This window comes from Agelaius phoeniceus, chromosome 1, assembly GCF_051311805.1.
Source record: "Agelaius phoeniceus isolate bAgePho1 chromosome 1, bAgePho1.hap1, whole genome shotgun sequence".
Lineage (NCBI taxonomy): Eukaryota > Metazoa > Chordata > Aves > Passeriformes > Icteridae > Agelaius > Agelaius phoeniceus.
In genome coordinates, this window is record NC_135265.1 from 88,305,343 (window position 1) to 88,328,192 (window position 22,850).

At 38.5% G+C, this 22,850-nt stretch overlaps 1 protein-coding gene across 6 annotated transcripts in view; it reads right to left on the reverse strand.

Annotated features, from left to right (window-relative positions):
* Positions 1–22,850, reverse strand: part of EPB41L4B (erythrocyte membrane protein band 4.1 like 4B) — a 194,022-nt gene that overhangs the window by 15,738 nt on the left and 155,434 nt on the right. For all 6 annotated transcript variants that reach the window (XM_077182841.1, XM_077182826.1, XM_077182821.1 and 3 more), the window contains 3 exons: positions 17,787–17,891; positions 14,780–14,918; positions 14,198–14,275 (listed from right to left, as the gene is read on the reverse strand). In XM_077182841.1, the coding sequence (XP_077038956.1) occupies positions 14,198–14,275; positions 14,780–14,918; positions 17,787–17,891 (322 nt within the window). The remainder of the gene's footprint in view (positions 1–14,197; positions 14,276–14,779; positions 14,919–17,786; positions 17,892–22,850) is intronic.

The window sequence follows — 22,850 nt, forward strand, 5'->3', positions numbered from 1 at the left end:
GCACAGGGTGAAAATCAGACCAAAACAGTGCAGCAAACTTGCAAGAGGACAGAAACATAAATCAGAAATACTATTGACTAATTAGTCTTGGAAAAAGCTGTGTGAACTTGATGCCCTGATGAACCACATTTGGTGCAAATCCCACATGTGTTGCATCACAGTCCACCTTCTTTTCATGGGATGCAGGATTTTTTCTAGTTTTTGAATTGATATCCAGGTGTTGGTGTCAGCAGACAGATTTTGTTCACACTCATTAAAGAGGGCACTTCTGCAGAAATGTACTATGGAAAACACCCTGAGGAACGAAATTAGAAGTTTCTTAAGAGGATGGGTTTCTGTTCAAGCCACTAATCCAGGGAGGAAGAAGCTACATGTTCAGAACCTCCCCACCCTGTCAGTCTCTCTGAGGAGACAACACTGGAAAATCTCCCTCATAGCTCCATCTGGTATTTGGGTCTCCCTTACTCATCTTGCAAAAACTAGGGGAGTCTGGAGATCAAGGAAATACTTCCAAGAATATTCTTTGATTCCCAAGAACCACATAAGTGCATCCAAATCTTTGAATCATCTGATTTGGTGTGAGTTTCCACAGGACCACTGTACTGCAGTACAGAGTCCCAATTCCCACAGGTACCACTCAATTCTTTCTGGTGAACTGAAAAAGCTCCACTTTGAAAGGTCCATGTTCATTCCACAGTATCTATGATGAGACAAGTTCTCTTGGGGCCCCTCAAATGGTGAGCTTGCCATTCCTCTGCTCACTGATGTACACCAGCCCTTCTTTGGCCCTTGCTGCAGGCTGAGTCCACCTGCCCTGGAACATGACCTGGCAGCATACACCACCTTCTTGATGTCTCACCAGCTGCTTGTACTTTCCTCTCCATCAGGTATTTTCCTCCCTCTTAGAGGGACACTGCAATCCTTCCTAACACAGAGGCATTGTCAGGAGGTGGCTATGTAGCTCCTTGATTGTGCTCCAGTGACTTCAGCCTCCCAAACGGATGTCAAGGGAGTTCATGACAGTAGAAGATGTAGAAGGTTCTGTTTCTGCTAAAGCTTGGATTTGCTGCAGTTCTAGCTTTTCACAGATACTTCTTGCATAATAGTTTGTGGCTGCAGTATAAACTATACACTATTTGCAAGCAGGTCTACCTAAATCACAGCAGTTAAGATGCCCTGGATATGAGCCTGAATCTTCACGTCAGCTTCTGTAACAATTTACAAAGACAGCCCTACAAATTTTGTTGGTGATAGTATCTTTTTTATGCTACCTTTAGGGATCAAGTACCCTAGATTTTCACTCTAAGGACTGTAATTATGGGTTGCTAGTAAAGGGACTTCAGAGGTATTGGGAGAGCATGAGGGATGACGGTAATAGTCTTATTAAATCAGTCCAGCATCTTTACAGCACATTGGAAGAAAATGCATATCCTGGATCATTTTTAAGACATAACTTTGCCTTGTGAATATTTTTGAGAAGACATTTTTCAAAAGAATACAGAATAAGAGCAATTCAGATGTGACAAAACAAGACGGTGTCCATGCTCTCACAGTCTTCGGGATTTTCAGTACTCTTTCACTGGTGCTGTGAAGGCGAGCAAGCTTAAGCAGAACATAACCACAGAATGGGCTGTCAGCCCAGTCACCATCCCCTGAGGAAAATGTGGCAAGGTAAAATGATGTCACAGTCTTGGTGTGTTGGCTAAAATGCAGACTAAAGATTTGCTTGGTCTTTGTTTAAAACACAGAAACGAAACAAACAGAAAGCAGTAGGTACCCACTGTATATGGTTGCTCTCCAACAGTTGCTGCATTAGTTGCATTTCTGGGACAGCTAATGCAAAGTTACCTTTCTTGTCCCTTGGCTTTTACCAATGAAATCAACGGTGATCCAGTGGTTGGTGCCTACATCACGTGCACAGCTAACAAAATCAAGTGGAATCTTGGCAGATGGAGGCTGTTTTCACAGAAGAAAGTCACTAAAGATGGATAACATTAAGAGGAGGAAATGAGTGTTGTGATTCCTGCCAATTGAGAGTGCCCCAGGTAAGACATATACTTCCCAATTTCACTGCCAGCAAGCAGACTGTATTTTGTACCAGATGGAAAAATTCACCCCTTACCTCACCTGATTATTTCTAAGTATAGATACTGATTGCTCATCACCCAATAACTGTTAGTTCACCAAGACTTATTAACACGGAGACTTCGAACCCAGGAACATTCCCACAAAGGCTGATTAATAACCATGTAACACACCTGCCCTTTTTTAGAACCCTCAGGGTCACATTCCTGTCTTGAAAAGTTATGACACATTGGCACAAACAGTGTACTGCTTGACCTTAGTCCAACAGAAACAAATAGTTTGTCTCTCTAGTGTAATCAATCTCTACTTGTGTAAGAGAAAAATCTGGCTGAAAGTCCTTAAGCATCTAGAAACTCAACTCATCACAGTCTCCTTGAATGTCAGGATAGTAAGAAATACTTTGCACCAATTTTCTGTCCTATTTTTCTGGGCTATTGAGCTCTGATAAAATCCCCAGGAGTTTATAAAGTTCATTATTATAAAGGAAAAGAATAGCACAGGTAGATAAAAGTCAGTGGAGCTGCAGAAAAAGTGTTAAAATTACAAACTGGTGCACTATTTATAAATCTATAAAGAAGAACACTTGAGTGTATTTTCAACTTCAGCATGTGACCAGTCCAAGGGACAACCACAGCCTTAATCTGTGCACGTGCTTACAAATTTTGGTGAACTCTCACAAGTTATGATCTCAAGTACACACAAGAGTGCTGACTGCTGTGCTATGCTGCAACTGCCTCACTACTCTAAACATCTACTCTGAATTAAGCTTCTATAAGACAATAATAATTTCCCATCATAATATGTCACCTTTTCCAACATGCATCAAGGAAGCAGAGCACTGCTTCTTTAAATGTAGTGAATACAAAACTATTTGATCCTATCAACTCCAGCTGGAGTAGAAGCTAAAAGTCTGTAAGAAGCAATGTGTTGCTTAGTTTAAGATTCATGCATGAACAAATTCAATCCCATATCTAGTAAATGTTTTGTGATAAATGTTATAAATAAAAACCTATTTATTCATAACCTCATTCCCTTGACTATGAATCATTCATATTGCCAGCCATCAAGCATTAAATAAACACAAAGATTCTGTCTTGACTGCAAGTAAAATCTAGTTGTGTTCAAACACAAGAGCTCATTAGGCATATACAGATTCAAACACCTGCATTGTAACACTATGCCAGTTCAGTGCTGTGAAACACATCAGATGCCTCTGTGTCTGAGGGATATTACCCGAAAAGCCAGTCTCCCAGTCTGAGACACTGCACTCAGATATGTCCCAGGCTAAAGAGATTAGTCCCAGCCAAGGGATAATCCAAATCAATTAGGACTATTAGCACATAACTCGCTCTTGCCCATCCTAAATTACAAAAGAAATATCTCCTTTGGACCAAGAGCACAAGTATAGAACTCTTCTGCTTGGCCCAGGAATGACAGCAGTTTCAGTGCCAGAAGGCCGTTCTCATTTGAGCAGATCTCTGCTTCCCCATATTTTCTTTATTGAGCTAAGGCTTGAGAGGATCCATTATTAAAGACATCTTTGTGAAGGCAACTGAAGAGCATTATAATGTTGCAGGGAGCAGGAAAAGTAAAATAGAAATGAGAGAGAGGCCAAACAATGACAGTCCTCTCCCCAGAGATCTGCTTGTGGCACCTCTTCAAGGGAAGAAATACACGATGAATAAAATGTCACAGGCAGATCCTGGTCCCCAGTCACCAACTTCCCGTCCATCCCAACAGGAGCTCACAGCCCCCAAACTGGGGCTGAAGATTTTCTGTGAGGCATGTTTCCAACACCACTGGCTCAAAGACCTCTTCCCAGCACCATGTGGAGATGGAGGAGGTGAAAACACTGTTGTCTGGCAATCTCTGCTGATGTTGTGGTCCCTGGGAAGATTACAGTTTACTCTTTCAGTTCAGAAAAACCCTGAAGTCTTCTAAAATGTAAGAGGAGCAAAAACTGGTCCAGTCAACTTCATAACTTGGAAATTATGAGGGGGCTTACAGTGTTTACTTTTAAATTTCTTCCAAAGAGCCCTGGGATATCTGCAGGCTAAGGCCCAGGATACTCTCTTTTCTTGGCAGGGGGATAAAAGCAAGGCATCATTCTGATTTTTGTTGGGTTTTGTTTTTTGGTTTGGTTTTGGGGTTTCTTTTGCAATCCTATGCCTGGAGCTTTTTGACTGTGCTTTCTATGAGCTTGGGAACTAACTGTTCCTGATGCCCAACTTGAGCCACACTACAGATGTACAGAAAAGCCTTTAACCATACTGCCTCACCACCCTGCTCATGGTGAGGAAGAAAAGAGAAAGCACAGTTTCTTCAACCCTTTCTCCAAACCAGTAGCAGCAAGACAGGAGAAGGCCAAAATTGCTTTAGAGGCACACCCAAACATGGGCTCTCCTGACCACAGATATTTTGAAGAGAACAAGCTTTGTCTGAAGTCTGGGCAGCTGAGACACTGATGCAAACACATGGATTCTATCTGTATGTGAGCACTTGAGCTTCATGGTTATAAATTTTGACAGTTTGCTCAACTTGGCTGCAGCATGAAATGAGTGCCAAATTGTGCACAAATTCAGGTGGTTGGAAGTCCACTGTGCTTGGCACATGACTTCCCATCTCCAGCACTGCCAACAGGGCTCTCAGCAGAGCATGTGCACATGGCTGGGTGTGTATGCCAGATGGCAGGGCCAGCTCCTTCATCACAATCCATCCTGGCAATATCTGGTACTTTGCCAGAAGAGGGCAAATAACATTCCGCAGCACTGGAACACTTGAAAGATTCTAGTCAACCTTTTGACAAAGGACCAATAAATGACATTAACTTGCTAAATTAGTTTTATAGAGGTTTACTTTCCTGACCTCACCAGCTGCATCTCCTAGAAAGTACGAGCATTTGGTCTTGGTTTGCTGAAAATGAGAGGAATGTCATACCATAAAGCAAACCATATATCCATAGTTCTTCCATAGTGATTGTTTTGTGGACAAGTTCCAATGAATAATTCTGAGAAGCATGCAAGAACTGCTTTCTATTAATCAGGCTTAAAATGGTTGTACAGAATATCTAACTGTAGAATTTTTCTTCCTCAGCTCAAAACAGTTTAGCTTTTTTTTGTTTTCAAAGAGTCATAAAAGGGATATGAACAGAAGGGAACCCTTCCTACTAAGGTCATTGGTTTGCAATCCAGTTACCATGATAGCTAATAAGTTAGAATTAGGGAACTCCAGTTTTCTTTCTCCCACAATTAAATCACAATTTTCTTCCATGACATACAATGTCTGGGACAAGGCACAGAACTGTGGAATTACCATAGATGTGCTGAGGTTTATGAAAACTTCAATTTTATCAGTTTGACTTACTGGTTATTCTTCTATTGCTATGCCTCTGAGTTATAAGATTTATAACTAAGCTTAAAAACTTTGTATAAAGTCCTAGCAAAAAATCTCTCTGGATGTAAATCTCATAAGTCAGTGATTGTATTTCTGTTTTAGTTTTGCTTGCTAGTAGACAGACTACAGAAAATTAAATATATATTATGCATCAGTAGAGAATTTACCCACTGAATAAGAGCAAAAAGCAGAATAGGCCAGAAGAGAAAATCTCTGGTCCCTCAGGTACCAATTGTGGTTCATCAAAAAGGACTGCTACTGCTTAGAAATTCTCATCAGAAAATGCCTATTTATTGAATGTGTATTGCCCTGAATGTGTTACAAAAGAAATGGTGCTGATTAAATTTTCTCTACATTTAAAAAATATATATTTTAAAGACTTCAATCAGCACTTTCTCAGTGCAGTTTTTAGTGCCTAATTCAGAAATGACATTTTGGTTGGAAATGTGAGTTCATTGAAATTAATAATCCAACATCACTTGAAAATGAACCACTATTTAATTTCAAATTGGTCTGATCTTTTTATCTACCCTTCTTACTACTTTCTGACATTCAGTTAAGGATATTTTCCAATACAGGCTTTTGAAAGGAAAATGTAGACAATCAGATTTTACTTTTCAAAGAAGAAAAAAATTCCTATCAGTTCTGATTATTCAATTGTGTAGCAAATAAAAAGAAAGTTTACTTGATCTTTTTGCTGGTTTTACAAGTTGAGTCACTCAGCCAGTCAAAAAGCTTCTGAAAGCAGATGTTCCTATTTTCTGCTGAAGCCTGGAGACATTCAACTGAAATTTCACAGAACAGCCAAGCTGTTAGTATCACACTTGTTATCACACTGGAAAAATGTGAATTAGAATTACACATATATCAATTCATTAGATGGTTGGAAAGAAAACAAACACACAATAGTTACTCACTGAAGTTTAAATGCAATTGTCACTAATCACAGCGAGGAAGAGAAATTAGGAACTTCGCAGCTGCTGAGACAAAAGGAATAATGTACTTCTCAGGTCAAAAAAAGGTGATCAATATGCCTTTATCAAAAGTCTTTGTGACATAATAGCTTCATCACTGTACTTGTCTCATCAAGAGCAAATGTAAAAAGATATACCTGGTTTCAGTCTTTGCACAGAAGCTGAGCATTCCTGTATCACATTGATTATTGTTGAGTGGAAGAGGAGGCTCAGGCAGTACAAAAAGATGGTGCTTTATACTCTGTGTCTGGAAAGCATGGCCTATTGTTCACTTTTATTCTTCTTTGGCAGATGTTACACTTGCTTACTGATGCTCAGAACATGGAACATATTTGCTTGAAAAGTAAGGCAATAATCTTAAATAAAAAAGATGTATGATTGAACACATCAGACCTGATTTACAACAATTCACGGGTTATAAAAGCTTTGCTAAAGATTTGCCTTCTCTGCTTGCTGTAGGAGGTAGATGCCAGCTGGTTTAAAATCTGTTTGCTTGCATTTACTTGATTCCTTTCATTTACTCTGATGTTGATTTCAAGCAAAAGAGAAAGCTGCTACTGGCATGGAATGATCCTTTATTTTTTCCTGAGGAGGCCGGAGAAAGGGATTTCAGGTAGTTTTCTTCTTTCTTTTCTTTTCTTTTCTTTTCTTTTCTTTTCTTTTCTTTTCTTTTCTTTTCTTTTCTTTGCTTTGCTTTGCTTTGCTTTGCTTTGCTTTGCTTTGCTTTGCTTTTCTTTTTTTCTTTTTTTTTTTTTAAGCTTCAATAATGTTCATGACCCTCAAGTTTTCTGACCTTCCTAAACACTGCTGAAGTGGTGGCAATCTATATCACTTCAGAGGTACTGAGAAAAGCTCTGGACTAAAAATGATTAGTGCACTAATTGCACAAAAAGTGAAGCACACAGACAGTCTTGGACTGCCCTGCCTGTGGTGTTTGGCAGATGCTCTCCATCATCAGGGAGCAGACTCCCTGGGACCTTGCCTTCAGTTGGCCTCAGGTCACCATTACTGCAGTCAAGCACATCCTATAACCCCTCCTGTAAATTGGTCAAACTTTAAAATTATTTCAGTAGTACTTCCTTTTGGAGTACTACTCCAGAAACTACACTGCTGCAAATGTACTTTATCAGTCCTATAGTCCTCAGGAGAGCCACCTGTGAAACCCCAGGGTTTCATAGATTATTTGACCTAAAGCTAAGTAATTTTGTTTGTAGAGTTAGTGTTCAGCCCCACTAAGGAAGCTGGAGCAGATTAAAACATCCAGCACCCACCTACATGTGCAGCTGTGGCACCACAACCTCAGTCCTCCAGCTTCACAGGCAAATCTAGAAATGGCCACTGAACCACCACGTACAGGCACAGCAAACATCCCACCACTGTGCAACAATCTCACAGTCATTAGCTACAGAGCATTTTCTATCTCTGCAGGCACACAGGTTCTACAGGATCCTCCAGTCTTCTGGTGTAAATATCTTCTCAAATGAGATCCCATCTGCTCAGGCCTGCTATGGAGTCCAGCCAAAGCCTTAAGTTCCAGGACCAGCTCTGCTTGCACGATCTGGCAGAAACCAGACTTAGTGATAGGCATTTGCACATTTTATAACTTCTATGACCACAAAGCAGGTGCAAGGAATGCCAGAGAATAGTTAGGACAGCAGATGAAAAATCATATAGGGCAACAAAAAATAATTGTACGTGGCAGAATTTATCACCTCTCCAGGGAAAAGATTCTGCCCTCTTGATCCAAACTATCTTCTGACATTGCACTTTACCTTCACCTCAAGTTTTATAAAATGTTAGCCAGTGGACCATTGATTATTTAAAAGAACTGAATTCTATGATACCTGCCTCAACTTTTTTTCTGTTTAACACCGTTCCCTATTTTTGGAAGCTTTTCTTGCTCATATACACATCATTCCCTATTTATCATGGGGTCCACAGGTACAAAGTCAGCAATGGATTTCACTTTGTGGGTTTTGTTTTGTTTTTTTTTTTTTGAGAATTCACTTTCAATTAGTTGAAGAAATAGAAAAGTGTTGAATCATCTGTCATATATCTAGAGAGTGCACCAGGTTGTCCTTCTCAGTATACAGATAATGGGGAAAAATATATTGGGCCAATGAATTTAAATCACTTAAAAGAGGAAAAATAAAAAGTAAATGTAGAAGCTTAGAGTTCATCTTTTAGAATTCTCTCTTCTTTCTTCACTGACTATTTCTATAATGGATGAATGGGAGAAAATCTGTAAATAGCAAATCTCTAAATAGCAGTCAAAGAGTTTTAGGTAATTTAGTGAATTTTAAACTAAGATTCAAGGGGCTGTCTCTGAGCCTGACACTCCATTATCTTGCATGTTAGTAATTCAACAGACTGCTTATGAAACTGGCATCCACCAATAAAGCCCTGTACTTTGCAGAGCTACATATTAGTCACAAGTCCTATTTATAATTCTTTATGTATTCACCCATTTATCTGGTTGTCCAAAGACTATGATTGTTCTAAAATGTTCTAAGTCCCACCCCTAGTTACTGACATGCCTTATATAATCTAAATGATGCTCAGGTAACCTGCATCTGCTTGCTTCAAGCTGTGTGCTCCCAGGAGCCTTATGCTGGATGGGTCCTGAGCACTTCCTGCAAATCCCCAGTCAAATGTGTGGTGCTCAGTTTGAGTGAGCCTTACAGTGCACCTCTTTGCAATGTGTGCTCATCTAGCTGGTGCCCTTTTCTTGAAGCAGAAAAGAATGGTCCTTTGCAATATGAGTAAATTTAGAGTATTCCTTGAGTTCACATGGAACTAGATTTATTGTCTGTTGCTGTAAGTTTTTTGTATTGATGTTGTTCGCTTTAGCAATTTCTGTTCTTTGCTTTATCTTAGTTTAATATGGAGTTAAAGGGCATGAACTTGAAACTGGGTATAAATGTGCATTTGACATCCTGCTTGCTGCTTTTACTTTTTATGTCTATGTTTAACAGACAAACTGGGTTTTTTGCAAATTCTTTTGCTCATAATTGACCATTGCATGTAAATTTGAGTGTGCAAATGCTGTTAATTGAGAAGCTGGCTTGGGAAATAGCATTTTTAATATTCCCCTTTCAATCCATTGCATACTTATTGCATCCAATTAATCTTATACTAAGAAACTTTTTGTTGTTGTTTTTGTGATGAAGATGTAAAAGTAGAAAGGTTCTAATTCTGAAATATATCACCCAGTCTTCAAGAGTCCTATTTTTTCTTCAGTATGTGGTTCACTGTCAGTAAAGCATTTATAAATTTGTCTCTGACTGAGCTGTTTCAAAGGTCTTGGGGGCATGCAGAGATACTTGATCTATACTTTCAGTCAGTTAGATAGTAGATACATGCTAATGTTCATATCAAATATCAGTCTTGAATTACATTATACTCACTCTCGTTTAGAATTCAATGCCAAAAGGACTGGTTATGGAAGTATTAGAGTTTGATACAGTTGCCTGTCTTCCACTGAAAAACTGGTCTGCACAGAAAGTGAAAAGTTTTCAAAATGAAGGCAGGAATTACTGAACTCACTTCCCACTCTGTTATTTGGCTTATTGCAACCTTGCAAAGTTTTCATGAAAATTTAGCAAGTAAAAATTAAATTAACTCTTTTTATTAATAAAACAAACATTAAAGGGAAGTAGAATGGAAAGATACATTACTTATTTTGCTCTATTCACTACCTCTTGCTCACTATCTACTGAGAGTTTGCAGGGATGTTTTATCACCTCCATCAAGATACAAAAACTTCTCCCATTTTCCCCATGAGCTGACTCACTTTTGACCTGGTTACCTTCACTCTATTTCCAGAATAGTAGAATATAATGCATTAAATTCTGTATACTTTCAGACTAAGTGAGATCCCTTTGAATGAGCAGGACTGCATACCCTAGCAATGCCATCACTAAAATAGACATACTTGTTTCCAACTCATCCTAAATAAAAAATATCTTGTATTACACTGAAAGCATAAACTATCATACTGGTAATTTATACCTTTTAAACGTTATATCTCAAGCTTTAAATAGGCAAATAATTTTCTACTTTCCATTTTTCACCAATAGATGGCAGGTGAAGCTCTAGAAAATTGTTCACTTGATACAGCATGAGATAACCTATAATTTGAAAGTACATAGCCAGCTGTAAATTACTGCTCTCTGATACCTCTTTAGATGTGATCATGACTTAGTCCTAGCCCATCCACCTTGCATTACAAACCTTAGCCTAAGTTTAGGAATACCTCCATGTTGTATGTAGAACCCTTATTTCTTTTGTCCCACTCCATTAGGTCAAACTGAAGTTTGTGCACACTGATTTCTCTCTTGGTTGAGAAGGTACTGTCAATGTGGTGCAGCAGCTGTTACATTCATTCAGTGCCTTAAGACTGAGCTTTCTGTAACTAAACAAGAAAAGCTCTGCATTCATACACGTCAGAAATTGCACCAGTTATAAGCCACAACAGAATAGCTTAAAGCTCTGTGATTTCCAGTTCCAGAAAAGCTAGAAACACAAGGAGGGAGTGCAGGAGGACAAAGAGCCCACTACAATGACAAAGCTTATTCATGTACCTCATTAAGGATGCTCCTAATGTGTTAAAATAATTCTTTATATATGATGCTGCATTTTTTAAAATCCATTTGCTTTTTCCAAAACACAAAAGCAGGAGGGATTGAATCTTGTTCACATACAAGCTAAAAGGACATGGTGTTAAAAGTCACAATAGAGAGATAAAAAAAGATGAAGACTCATGCTATAATTGTTTTAAGGACAACAAGTAATATGTTGTAGTCAATTAATTGTAGGATCTAATTGAAAAATGAATAGAAGTGTGCATAAACCACAGGGGTTTAGGACTGCAGAGCACAAAAGGATACCTTTCCCTCTAGGCAATCTGCATTAGTAAATGTACATTATTTTTCCTGCAAAATGATTTCCTGAAATCAGTCTGCCTCATAATTGCCCTGCTGTTACTGGCAGTCTAAGTATTGATGACTAAGTGACCATTAGAGCTCAGCTGGTTCTTGTATATATCACAATACCTCCTCCAGGCTGACTGAGTAGACAAATTTGATTGCTCTCATCCCTGCATTGCAGCTTTGGTGATTTCTATTAACTCACCCCATTCAGTAATCCTTACATTTTTACAAGTTAATTTATTTTCCTGAGCTCCACTTCTAAGTGTAATTCGCAGCATATATTCCATTGTATTTGGTATCTTCCACTGTTTTGCTGGCAACAGCAGCAAAACATGGATAAAACCCAAGGCCATCAGGAAACATCAATGGTTAGACATTGAACAACGAAGATCATGCACCTCACTCAGTGACTATTAATCACTCTCTACCAGTAATGTCACAGAAAAGAAGGGAGGATATCCAAAGTTGCTTCAAATGAACAGCTCTCCAGTGAACTGGGGAAGTTTGGCAGCATACATCATGACGAAAACAAATTACAAAACCTAATTTTGGATGACCAATTTAGGTGTCTTTGTCTTTCTAGCCCAGACAACAAAGACAAGAGAGCTGTTGGAATAACCCTCTGCAGAAAAACCTTGACTACACAAGAATCTGAACTTCTGTCTCTATCACCTCAGGCAAATACCCCAAATAAGACAACATGAATGACCCCTTCAGATACTGTACCTGTTACTGAATGTGAAAAAAATGGGAGCAATTAACAACCAAATTCCCAAGGGCCAGGTCACAGCATCCAAAACCAGCATATGACCACAGACTTGACAGTAACATGATGCTAAGCTGCACATTACCTTGACCCTCAAATAACAGACAGCACATTCTATCACAACAGAACTATTAAATAATCAGACTGTCTCAAAGCTACACATTTGCCCTTAGCTTGTCTTTGCTTGGAGCCTCTCTCCTTGAAGAGTAAACTTTTCATTCAAACCTCAGCTGAGAGCAGCCTGTAGTCAGTGAAACTGCAGAGAAAGGTCTGTAAACAATACCTGCTCTGTAGAGAACAAGCTGACCTTTATAGATGTTAAACAAAACAAAAAGGGTTGATTGATGCTGGGAAGTACCTGCTCTCCAAAATATTAAAACCAAGAAAGTCAATGGAAGGTTAGTTCATGAACATACAGTGTGATAAATTATATCAGTGGGGTGGTGGGGTAGGGAAGGGGAAAGCATGATTTGGTAAAATATTTAGGGCAAAAAGCCTGTATGTTAATCTGGAAAAGGAAAAACTGTGTATTGCTGACTTCTGTAAAATGGAAAAAAAAAACAAACAAACAACCAAACGTTATCTAGAGCAGGTCAGTTGCTGAAGTCTTCATGACTCATTTCTTAAATTCTGATTAACACAGTAAGACATCGTAGGTTTTTAGAATAAGAAATCTATTTGTAAATTCCAACAGAGAATTACAATTTAGCCACAAATGTGCTACTAATATAGAAAAGGACAATCTAACCTAGACAGAATCATGGAATCACTTATGTTGGAAAAGGCCCTCCAGATCATCAAGTCCAACCACAACCCAGCACTGCCAAGTCTCCCCCTTAAACCATGTCCCTCAGGGCAGCATCTACAAGTCTTTTAAATACCTCCAGGGCCGTCAACTCAACCACCTCCCTGGGCAACCTGTGCCAATGCTTTATAAACCTTTCAGTGAACAAACTGTTACTATTATGCAATTTAAGGCCGTTTCTTCTTTTCCTCTCACTTCTGGCTTGGGAAGAGACCAATACCTATCTTGCTATAACCTCCCTCCTGGTAGTTTCGGTTTCAGTCTGCCTGTGTCTTGTGGATCCCCATAGCTCTCATCCAGTGGTAACAAGACATGAGCAGTTATTTGCAGATAACTACAATACTGTCTCAGAAGCAAAAGGCACAACCCCACAGCACATTTCCAATACTGTAAACTAGGACCTAACCATGAAGTGAAAGCAATGCCCAGGACAGAATTACCTTAATACAAAAACATTTATGCCCAAAATGTAATGTTGTCCTTGTCATGCTTTTTATACACTTTAACCCTGGTTTCTAGAAGACAGCAAAAATGCCTTTGGACAGCAGAGGAGCTATCTGGCATTAGAATTTTTTGCAATGCAGGATGACTTGGAGGAAGTTAAGGATTGTATTATGATTATGCAAGAAATCTGCTGAGAATCTGCGATGAAAGAGTTGAGATCACTGAAGTCAAGAGGTATTTAGATTTCAGACCAGCATCTCTCCCTGGCTTTTAAGCAAAAATAAAAATCACATAGCTCCAAAAAAAGAAGTTAATAATCAACACATTTTAGGCAATTTTGTCTAAATTGAGGAAGAGAACTCTGCTAATGAAACATGAAAGTGCAGGTACATGTCTTGGGATTGGCTATTAGGTAAGCTCTGAACAAAATTGTGGCAAAAAGAAGTAACTTTTCAGACAACTCCCAAAAGCAAAATTATGATTACATTAGGAATCTGTGATAAAGGGAAAAAGAAGCTTGTGAAACCAGTGGAGCAATATGTAAAGATAGGAGAGAGAAATAAGTAGTTATCCAACAATAAATGCATTCAGAAGATCAGCCATAACACTTGTTGGTGTGGACTGACTTTCAGAAATTCTGAGCTGAGTTTGACAGAGGCTCAGGATCACTGAATATCAAGAAAATTTACTTTATTCCTGTGCACTCTGTAACACACTGCATAGTATCCCATACGTTTTAGCTGCAGACAAATGATTGAAAACTTCTACATTTTCCTGGTTACAAACTAAAACTATTTACCATTGGTGTGGCCTCTGTGAAATCCATCAGGAGGTCACCTGGCTCCAAAGCAAATGTACTCCCAGCATCTGTGGAACTCTAAAGGCAAAAAAGAAACCCAGCATTGGAAAAAAGAACCATTTCATTTCTATAATTTTGTTTGTTATTTTTGTTGGGTTTTTAATTCCTTAAAGCACAGATTGCCAAATGGATTTTAAATTTCACACCATGTTTTTCAGGTGTGGCTTCTCAGGAAAGGTAAAAAACATAATTACACACCTTTAAAATCCACGTGAGTAATCTTGATCCACTGCCCACTAATGCTGAGGAAAAACTGTTATGGATTTTATCTGGGTCTTGGAGCAGGCTCTCAATACTTCCTTACACAACAAGTTAAACAAATCACTACAACTCTGCATTAAAAAAAACTGCTTTTAAATGTAGTTGTGTACATTTAAAGTGTAAATGTATTTACACATTTAAGTTGTGTAAATGTAATGTGCAGTTTTTATTCCATCTAGGGAAAACCTTTTACTCCCAACTCCCTCCTATCCTTCCTGAACCCTCTCCCAAGTGACATGAGCTCATCCCTTTGTGTGTTACCTTGCCACCGGGCGAAACCTGTGCTTGTCCTTCCGATGTTTGTGGCGTGCACGTTTTCTGCGACCCGGGAGATGCTGAAGACACAGGTGTTGATGCTGCTGCTGCTGCTGCCAGTGCTGGAGGAAGGTCATCTTCATCACTGCCATTGATAAAAACAGACAGATTTTCTCATTAGAAAATGCCACCGCACTTTTGACTGCATTTGTGTCAGAGGAGGCACTGGTAACCTGTATGTCTCCTGCAATGCTTTGAAGTGAAGATCCATTTACTCTTCCCTCTAAAAAGCAGCTACCTTTTCAAGTAAATTAGATTTTTTTTTAAGCTTTAAAGATTCCTTAAAAATGGATTGGCTGGGTACTTCTCATCTGCAAATGGAAGTCTTATGGTTATTAGGTGCAAGTAGTGTTTCTATGGATTATGTATATATGCATGAGTGAAAGGACTAGATATTAGTCCACTTTAATGTTTATTCTTTTCTGTGGAGGCTGGCAGCCTTGATAAGAACAGATATGGAGACATCCATCCATGGATCTGACTGTTTCATTGGCTTCAGACAATGCTAGGTTTGACACCCATTATGGAGCTAGTCTATGCTTCTATTTTCAAACGGTATTTAAAGGAATTCGATTGACTCCAAAAAAGGGTCTCTTTAAAAACATTCTTGTGAGGGTATCTTTTCCTGTCCCATTTATTCCATTTACAGAGAAAACATTTTATTTAAGATGAGGTTGCATGCTTCCCCTGGGCTTTGGGCCATCAAGCTGAACTCTTTCCATCTTACCTACTGTCACTACCAAATGAAAGCCAATAAAGAATGTCATACCTTCGTTTACTTTCACAGAACTTTTGCAGAACCCTATTGACTACAGATCACTGGGATCAGTCAGCCCTGAGTTAGGATGCTTCCAGTTGTTAATTGCACTTGGATGGAGGTAAACAGAGTCATAATTTGGCCTACGGAAGCCTTATTACTGGGAATGATGTGTGAAAAGACTACAGATTGACAGCTTAATGCACAGTGAAAAATAATGAGAAAAATTACTTCTGCCCATAAAACAGCACTAATTTTAACTACCAATTAGGTACTCACAGTGCACAGAAGGCTGCCATGCCAGCTTGACTGCATGTATCTGCCTTGCCAGATACTTCCAGAACAGAACTACACTTGATTTAATGCCACTTGAAGGCAGCATGCCTGGACAACACAAAAACCTTCAAAACTACATGACATACAGGTTATGCAACTTTATGCTGGGTTACCTAGCATTGCTTTTTAATTAAGATGTAAAATTTTGGTGATTAATATTATCTTTTTCAAACTTCATTTTTTATTCCTTCTGCTAAGGATAGAATTCAGTACACTGAATGCACAGTACACAGGTTTTGTGCTGGAAAGAAATTGTGAAATCTTTTGGACCTGTTGAATAGACATTTTATTAATGTAACAAGCCCAGAGCTGAGCTGCTGACCTAGTTAATCTCTCTTTCAGAAACATGTAGATGACATTTTCCCAGTCCTTGCTCTCCACTCTCAGCAGGAATTCACTGGCACCCTCCCCATTCTTTCTGAGTCAAGTTCCTCTGGTGTATACAAGGAAGTGGAAAAATAAGAGTTAGGGTTGATTTATCAGCCATCTAGCTATCAGCACACTAGCTGCAAGACTAAGAAATGGCCTTCACTGTATTACTTTCACAATAATCCTTTGCTGTTTCTTCACATTTCCCACATCTGCATTCCAGATACAAGATAATTTAAATTGAACAGAATTTGAGTTTACAAAAGGAAAAAAAAATAAGGGCCCATATTTTTCACTAGAGAGTCCTTCGCCTTACACATGGCCACAGTATAGGTGGCACCTGTGGTTAGATGTTAGATGTGTACATCTGCTGTTCCTCACACCTTATCCTGGACAACTAAAAATCCACATGGGAGCAAGACATGTTCAAAACTGTTCATCAAAACATCATCAATCAAAAAGTGATTGCGTGTTTCCACATGCCAGTCTTGGCCTCTTGGACAAAGACCAATTTGGCTAATAGCTCATTTTCCTCCTAGCTTCAATTTGACTAGTTCCTCTGTTTCTTGTCCTAAATAATTTTTCAGTTTTGGTAATGCAGATCGTTACAAAGACAACGTTTTTAACAGTGAAACAAAAAGCCCCAACATATTGATATTTATTAGAATTCTTTTGAAGAGACAAAAAATATATTTACTCTCATTAGAATATTGAAATCCTGGATGGACTAACAGTTGCCATTCCACACAGAAAGCATACATATTTTTTTCCTTTATAATGGCATTGGTATTCTTGTACTTATAAGTTTATGCTGACATTATTCCTTTTTCCCTTTAATTTCTGGTGGCCTTGTCTGTCTTTTCATGGGAGGACAAATCAACATTGACTTTCACTTCTGCTCAGTACCTCATATCTCTAGAGATTTTCAAGTGGAATGAATTATGTGTAAATGGGATGCCAAAGCCCTCTAGGCACAGATCCCTCTTTCCAGGACTAAGAGAATTTGATTTTGCTGGCTGTAGCTGTAGCAGGCTCAGCAATTTCTTCATGTGACAAATCACAGAGAGGGAGGGTGCACTCTCTGAGAGGCAATGGCTCACAGCACAGCTTGATGCCCCAACAACTAAAGAATGTTTTCCTCATTTTGAAAATGGGGTTGTAATGAAGCCAACAGAGCAGCTTGTTCCAGCTCACACCAGGTCTTTGACATTTCATATGGTAAAAAGGTTTTTAATTCCTAACCCATAATCTTGGGAAAAGGTGGATGGCCTGCAATTCAAAGGGTTAGCCACTGCATAGGAAAGGCAAATTCATTTTGTATTAAAAGCATGAAGATTCTCAGTGATGAAAGGAATGGTATCGGTATAAGATCATTATCATGTAATTGCACTCATGCCTTTCAGAAGGCACAGCTAGAGCAATAATTAGCATCCCCTTTCATTTTCAGCTGTAGTAGGCAAAGCCACAAAGATAATGCTGTATGTTACTCACAAACTGTACTGCCTCGTTAACTTCCTCACACGGGGAGCTTTAACCTCCTGCTTTTCTGTAGGGACAGTTGTTGGTGTAGTTTCAGGTCTCACTGGAGCTGGACTTCTAAAAATAGCAAGAAAAACATATGTCATACAGGCTCTATTTAAACTACTTCAGGCATATCACCAAAGTTCTAACTCATCAACACTTACTTATCTTGCAAAGTGGCTAGTGCCCATTGGAGTTCATCCTTTTGTTCCATTTATAGTTCACTGGCCAGTGTGTGTGTGTGTACAGAGAAGGATGTGTGAAGTCACCCCCCTGTGCTGGGTATACCATTTATAGAAGCAGCCACTGGTTACAAACACAGAGCCTATGTGAAAGACCATGTGGAAATGTCACTGTTTCCAAAATATCACATTTTAATAACAGACCAGCAGTTCAGTCACGTCAGAAATATTTTTACAAAACATATGTTTAACAAAAACTATTTTATGAATTGTGAAACCTGTTCTGCTTAAAATATTTTTATTTGAAATTAAACATTATCCTTCCACAGTTGAAAGAGCAGCTCAAGGGAAATGAACTAATGGATATGATCCAAGAAAAATGATCAAATTTTTTCCAGCTTGCTAGAAAAAAGCAAAACTCAGACGTGTTTCAGATGCTCATTAGTGTGAAACACATCTGCAGAGCTCCAGCAAAGGAAAGCTATGGCAATGAGGAGGTCCACATGAAAGAAGCTTCTCCTTAACCATCAGTAGAATTAACTCAGGCTTCAATAAAAAAATCATAAATACTAAATAAAAGATCCTCATGACCTTGGGAGGAAACCACTTCAACCATGAGCTTGAGGGGCATGAAGACACATGAAACATCTTAAATACTGCTTTTACTTGAAGCAACAGGTTATGATTAAATACACTATATATGTACTATAAACATAATAAATATGCCAAACATTAAAAAAATCATTTGAAAGTCTGGATTAAAAATTTGTGAAATGGTATTCTGCCATCTGATCTGAAGTCAGATTCTGAATTATTAACTTGAGCAACCCTACTGATTGCTGATGGGACTGCACATACACTTAGGTACATTTCACAAATGGCAAACGTTTTTCTAGTCTACTTACATTGTATTAGCCTTCTAAAGCCTTAATAAGACACGCATGTTTAATTTTCACTATTGCAGATCCCTCTGATGCCCCTGTGTGTTTTAAGCTTTGCTAACTCTCTTTGATAACTTCTGAATCTGATATTGAGCTATAACAGAACCTACTGAGATGGCACAGCCTTCAGGTTATATATTCAGTTTTCCTAAATATTTCTTAGTCTTTGGAGAGGTCACAGAGCATAAGATGGACCAGTGGAAAATAGTAAAGTACAAAGGGAATAAATACATAATAAACCTGATTACTAGTTCCACTTCTCAAAAAACAACTTTTGTCAATTATTTACCTGCTATTTTTTCCCATTAATTTCAAGAAGTTGGTATAGATAGCAGAAGATATCAATATCAGACATATTTCCTTTCCCCTGTTCAAATTTCAGTGTCAGTCATTTTTATCACAGATTTCTCAATGATATTAATGCAGAACAAGCCAGCCAGATCTGAAGGCCTTTTGCTGAGTTTGTTAGGCTATTAGGCTGGCAAATAAGGGAAAGATAAGCAAAGGGGGGGAAAAAAGCCCAAATCATCTGTTTTAGTCTTGAATTCAATATATCTGATGTGAAAATATGTGAATCAACCTCATTATGGAAGCTCCCAAGTTCGTTTTGATCAAGTCAGACTTCAGATTGGAAGAAAACACTAGCTCTTCTTTTCCTGAAACAAAGGTATCTTTTGGCTACTGAAAAAAATTACTTGTTCTATTTACCCAAAGTGATTTCCAATTGAAGTCTGACATAAGCAGGATAAATATGTTATGACAATTAAACAATAGAAAATCACATTCTGAAGGTGTGTAAATGACTGTAATTATTTTCAGCTCAAATATATTGGCTGACATTCTTGCTCTGTATGAATGGTCCTCACAACTTTCCAATAATTTTGTAAGAGGATACCTTACAATTTTTAAAGCTTTTCACCAACTCAATGAGAGTGGAAACAGAGTGGTATAAACTACATGAGTTGGATAACATTTCCTCAAAATGATATCAAGTGATGAACTAATACTATGAAGGGGTTCAAGAAACAGCAAAGTGTAGAATAGGAAAGCTGGTTACAAATCTATTTCCAGTTCATGGGTGCTTCAAATTTCTCAGGACAACATTATAACCTGTGATGTAAGTCAGTCAGATACTTTCACACAAAGGAAGATTTGAAGTGATAATTTCAGCTCTTTTATTATGTTTCATTTTAAAAAGCCTGTGTATCTCCTTTGGAATACTGTGGTTTGTAATTAAAAAAAAAAAAAAAAAGAAGAGGTGGGGCTTTTGAAGCAGTTATCTCAATTGTCACAATCAAATTTTTGTTTGAAAAGATGTAGTGCAATTGTGCAATTTTGTAACTAAAGCAGTTTGCAATGATTTCAAAGCAAGTTATAAAACTCACTTATATGTATGAAAAATTTTTAAATTCTAAGTCTGAATTAATGCTGAAAAAATGTTTAACATGAAAAATTTCACTCAACTGTAAATAAAATGTTTGAGATACAAACAGCGCCTACTCTCTAATCCAATAGAAAGATGAAAAACTTATTATTTTCCTTTGAATGCTGCAGATTTTCAAGTAGAAAAAAAAAAGTTCAAGTAAATATTAGACACACCTACTCCTTTTTCAGCCATTGTAATTGCTCAGATAAACTTATGTTTTGTACTACACCAGTAAAGTATTCCACTCATTTATCTTGCAAAATCAATACCATTTTAAAAGAAAATCTTCTTTCCCATTATGATAAAATTTTACCATAAGTTTTGTTAGAGGCTGGTGGCAGTAAGTACCTTTCCCCTAATATTTCTCAGGCCTCTGGGGAAGAGACAAGCACCATTTATTTCACATTTTGAGAAACTGCAGGTTAGCTAAGATATAAACTGAAATTACCCCTGAATGAAAAGGAGCTGTGGCAATGCTTCTACCCAAAGAGGCCCTTAGCACAAGATGAAATGTTAGACTATTCCTACAAACGGCAGAGCTGGAATTTTGCCCTCATTAAAACCTTGCTAGGTTACCTCTTTCCACACCAGGCTAAAAATTCCATGACAGCTCCTGTTCCATCTTCAAACACTCTTCCTCAGTCTGAACCTGCTCAAAACTGTTGCTACTCTCTCAACAGCAACTAGATGCAAGAAGTGCTCAGCTTGATCAACCCAGTGCCCAATCTGTCTTTTAAAAATGGTAGGCTTTTAATATCATAGAAACTCTTAAAAAAAATCTTATTGATATTCCAGAAAAAGTAGCAGAATAACTTCTGTTACTGTACTTTGATTTCTACAGCCAGAATTCTTATATGGAAAGATATGATTTTTGAAGAGAAGCCCTGTAATTATTTCAATTATTTAAATAGAGTGATTAGGTGCAGATATCACCATTTCAAGTTTGTAGTCCTATAAAAATGACACAGCTATATAAATCACAGTAGTCCTGTACAAAGTATACAGCTTGAGGAAAAGTATAGGAGGAAAGTGTTAAAGGATCAGTGGGGCTCAGAATTAAAATGAAAAATAAAATGTACAGTGTATTACAGTTCCTTTAGAAGGCTCTTTTTCAATGTCATTAATTCATAAACCTTTTTCCTGTAACAGTATCCAACCACTACTGCATACAAATGAAGGTACTGAACCAAGAGAGAGTTACTTAATGACCTGGCACCTTACATAAAAATCTGTCGCTTCCTGGTGAGAATGACAATAACAACCACGAATGTCAGCATGCAGTGGCAGGTCATCAGAAACTGCCTGTGCACTGAGAGCTCCAGCACCCTCCTGAGCCACTGCCAGCACACTCTTCTGAACTAGCTTCAGCCTGTTCCACCAGCCTGCACAGCAAAACAAACATGACCCACAGAGAGATCCCCCAAACCCAAGGAACCTGTTTTATTCTCAGACTAGCAGCCAAGGAGGCGACTGAAACCAAAACTACTCACAAAAAAAAATTACCCTGTGGAACATTTCGAGTGACCACAGATGTATGCTGGTTTACCTTAACCTTCCTTGGGGGTGGAATGCATGTGCTCATGCTGAGGGACTCAGGGTGTCCCACCTCACCTTGGCTCTGATTGCAAGGCTGAGGCTGCACTGCTCCTGCACCACCCATTTGTGTGCCATGGCTTCCTTGTCCCCTGCTTGGGAGGCTCTGGACAGACCTCCATGCTTGTTTGAAACGTGGCAATTGGGCTATGTGGGATAAAATGATTGTCCATGTCATAAACTGAATGGCATTAATTAACTTCTCTTGCCTTGGAGGATGCAGTTCAGGATTTTAAAACTACCAAAGTCTGCTGGGGGAACACACTTCCTGCACTTCTCTTTAACAGGCTTTATCCTCTTTACTTCTCTCTCTCTTTGTGTCTAATTTGTCATCTGGAACAATACCTCTCCCTGTGTCTTCCCAAACTGATGCCAAGAGATAGAGGATAAAAGCCCCATGATTACAAGGATACAGCCAGCTGCATGAAAGTTAACCTGCTTTCAGATGCTGACTCATGGAAAAGGAAAAAAAAAACCTCAGAGGCTGATTTTGGCTGCAGAATTCCTTTTGAGTGGGAACATGATAGTGAAAACTTGGGAAGGATAAGCAAGAAAGAAAGGAAGGAAAAGGAAAAATACTTGATAGATGCATTCTCTTGTATATCAAAGACATAGCCTAACAAGCTAAGCAAGCACAGACAAACACTCAAATCTTTCCTAAGCCTGTACTCTTAGTATTTCACACATTTCTTTTCCAAAGGTCATCTGAAGTTAAGAAACAATATGTTCTTTTTCCTTTTGATAAGGTACCTTTTCTCAGAAGACAGGTTAGCTCTTCAAAACATTGCTTGGACATTTTAAAGCTACTGCCCGTATCAAATTTTCTGCATAAAGTTTTTTTCTTCTTTTTATCTCCCATACCCCCCTCCCTATAGATTGCAGATGTATAAAA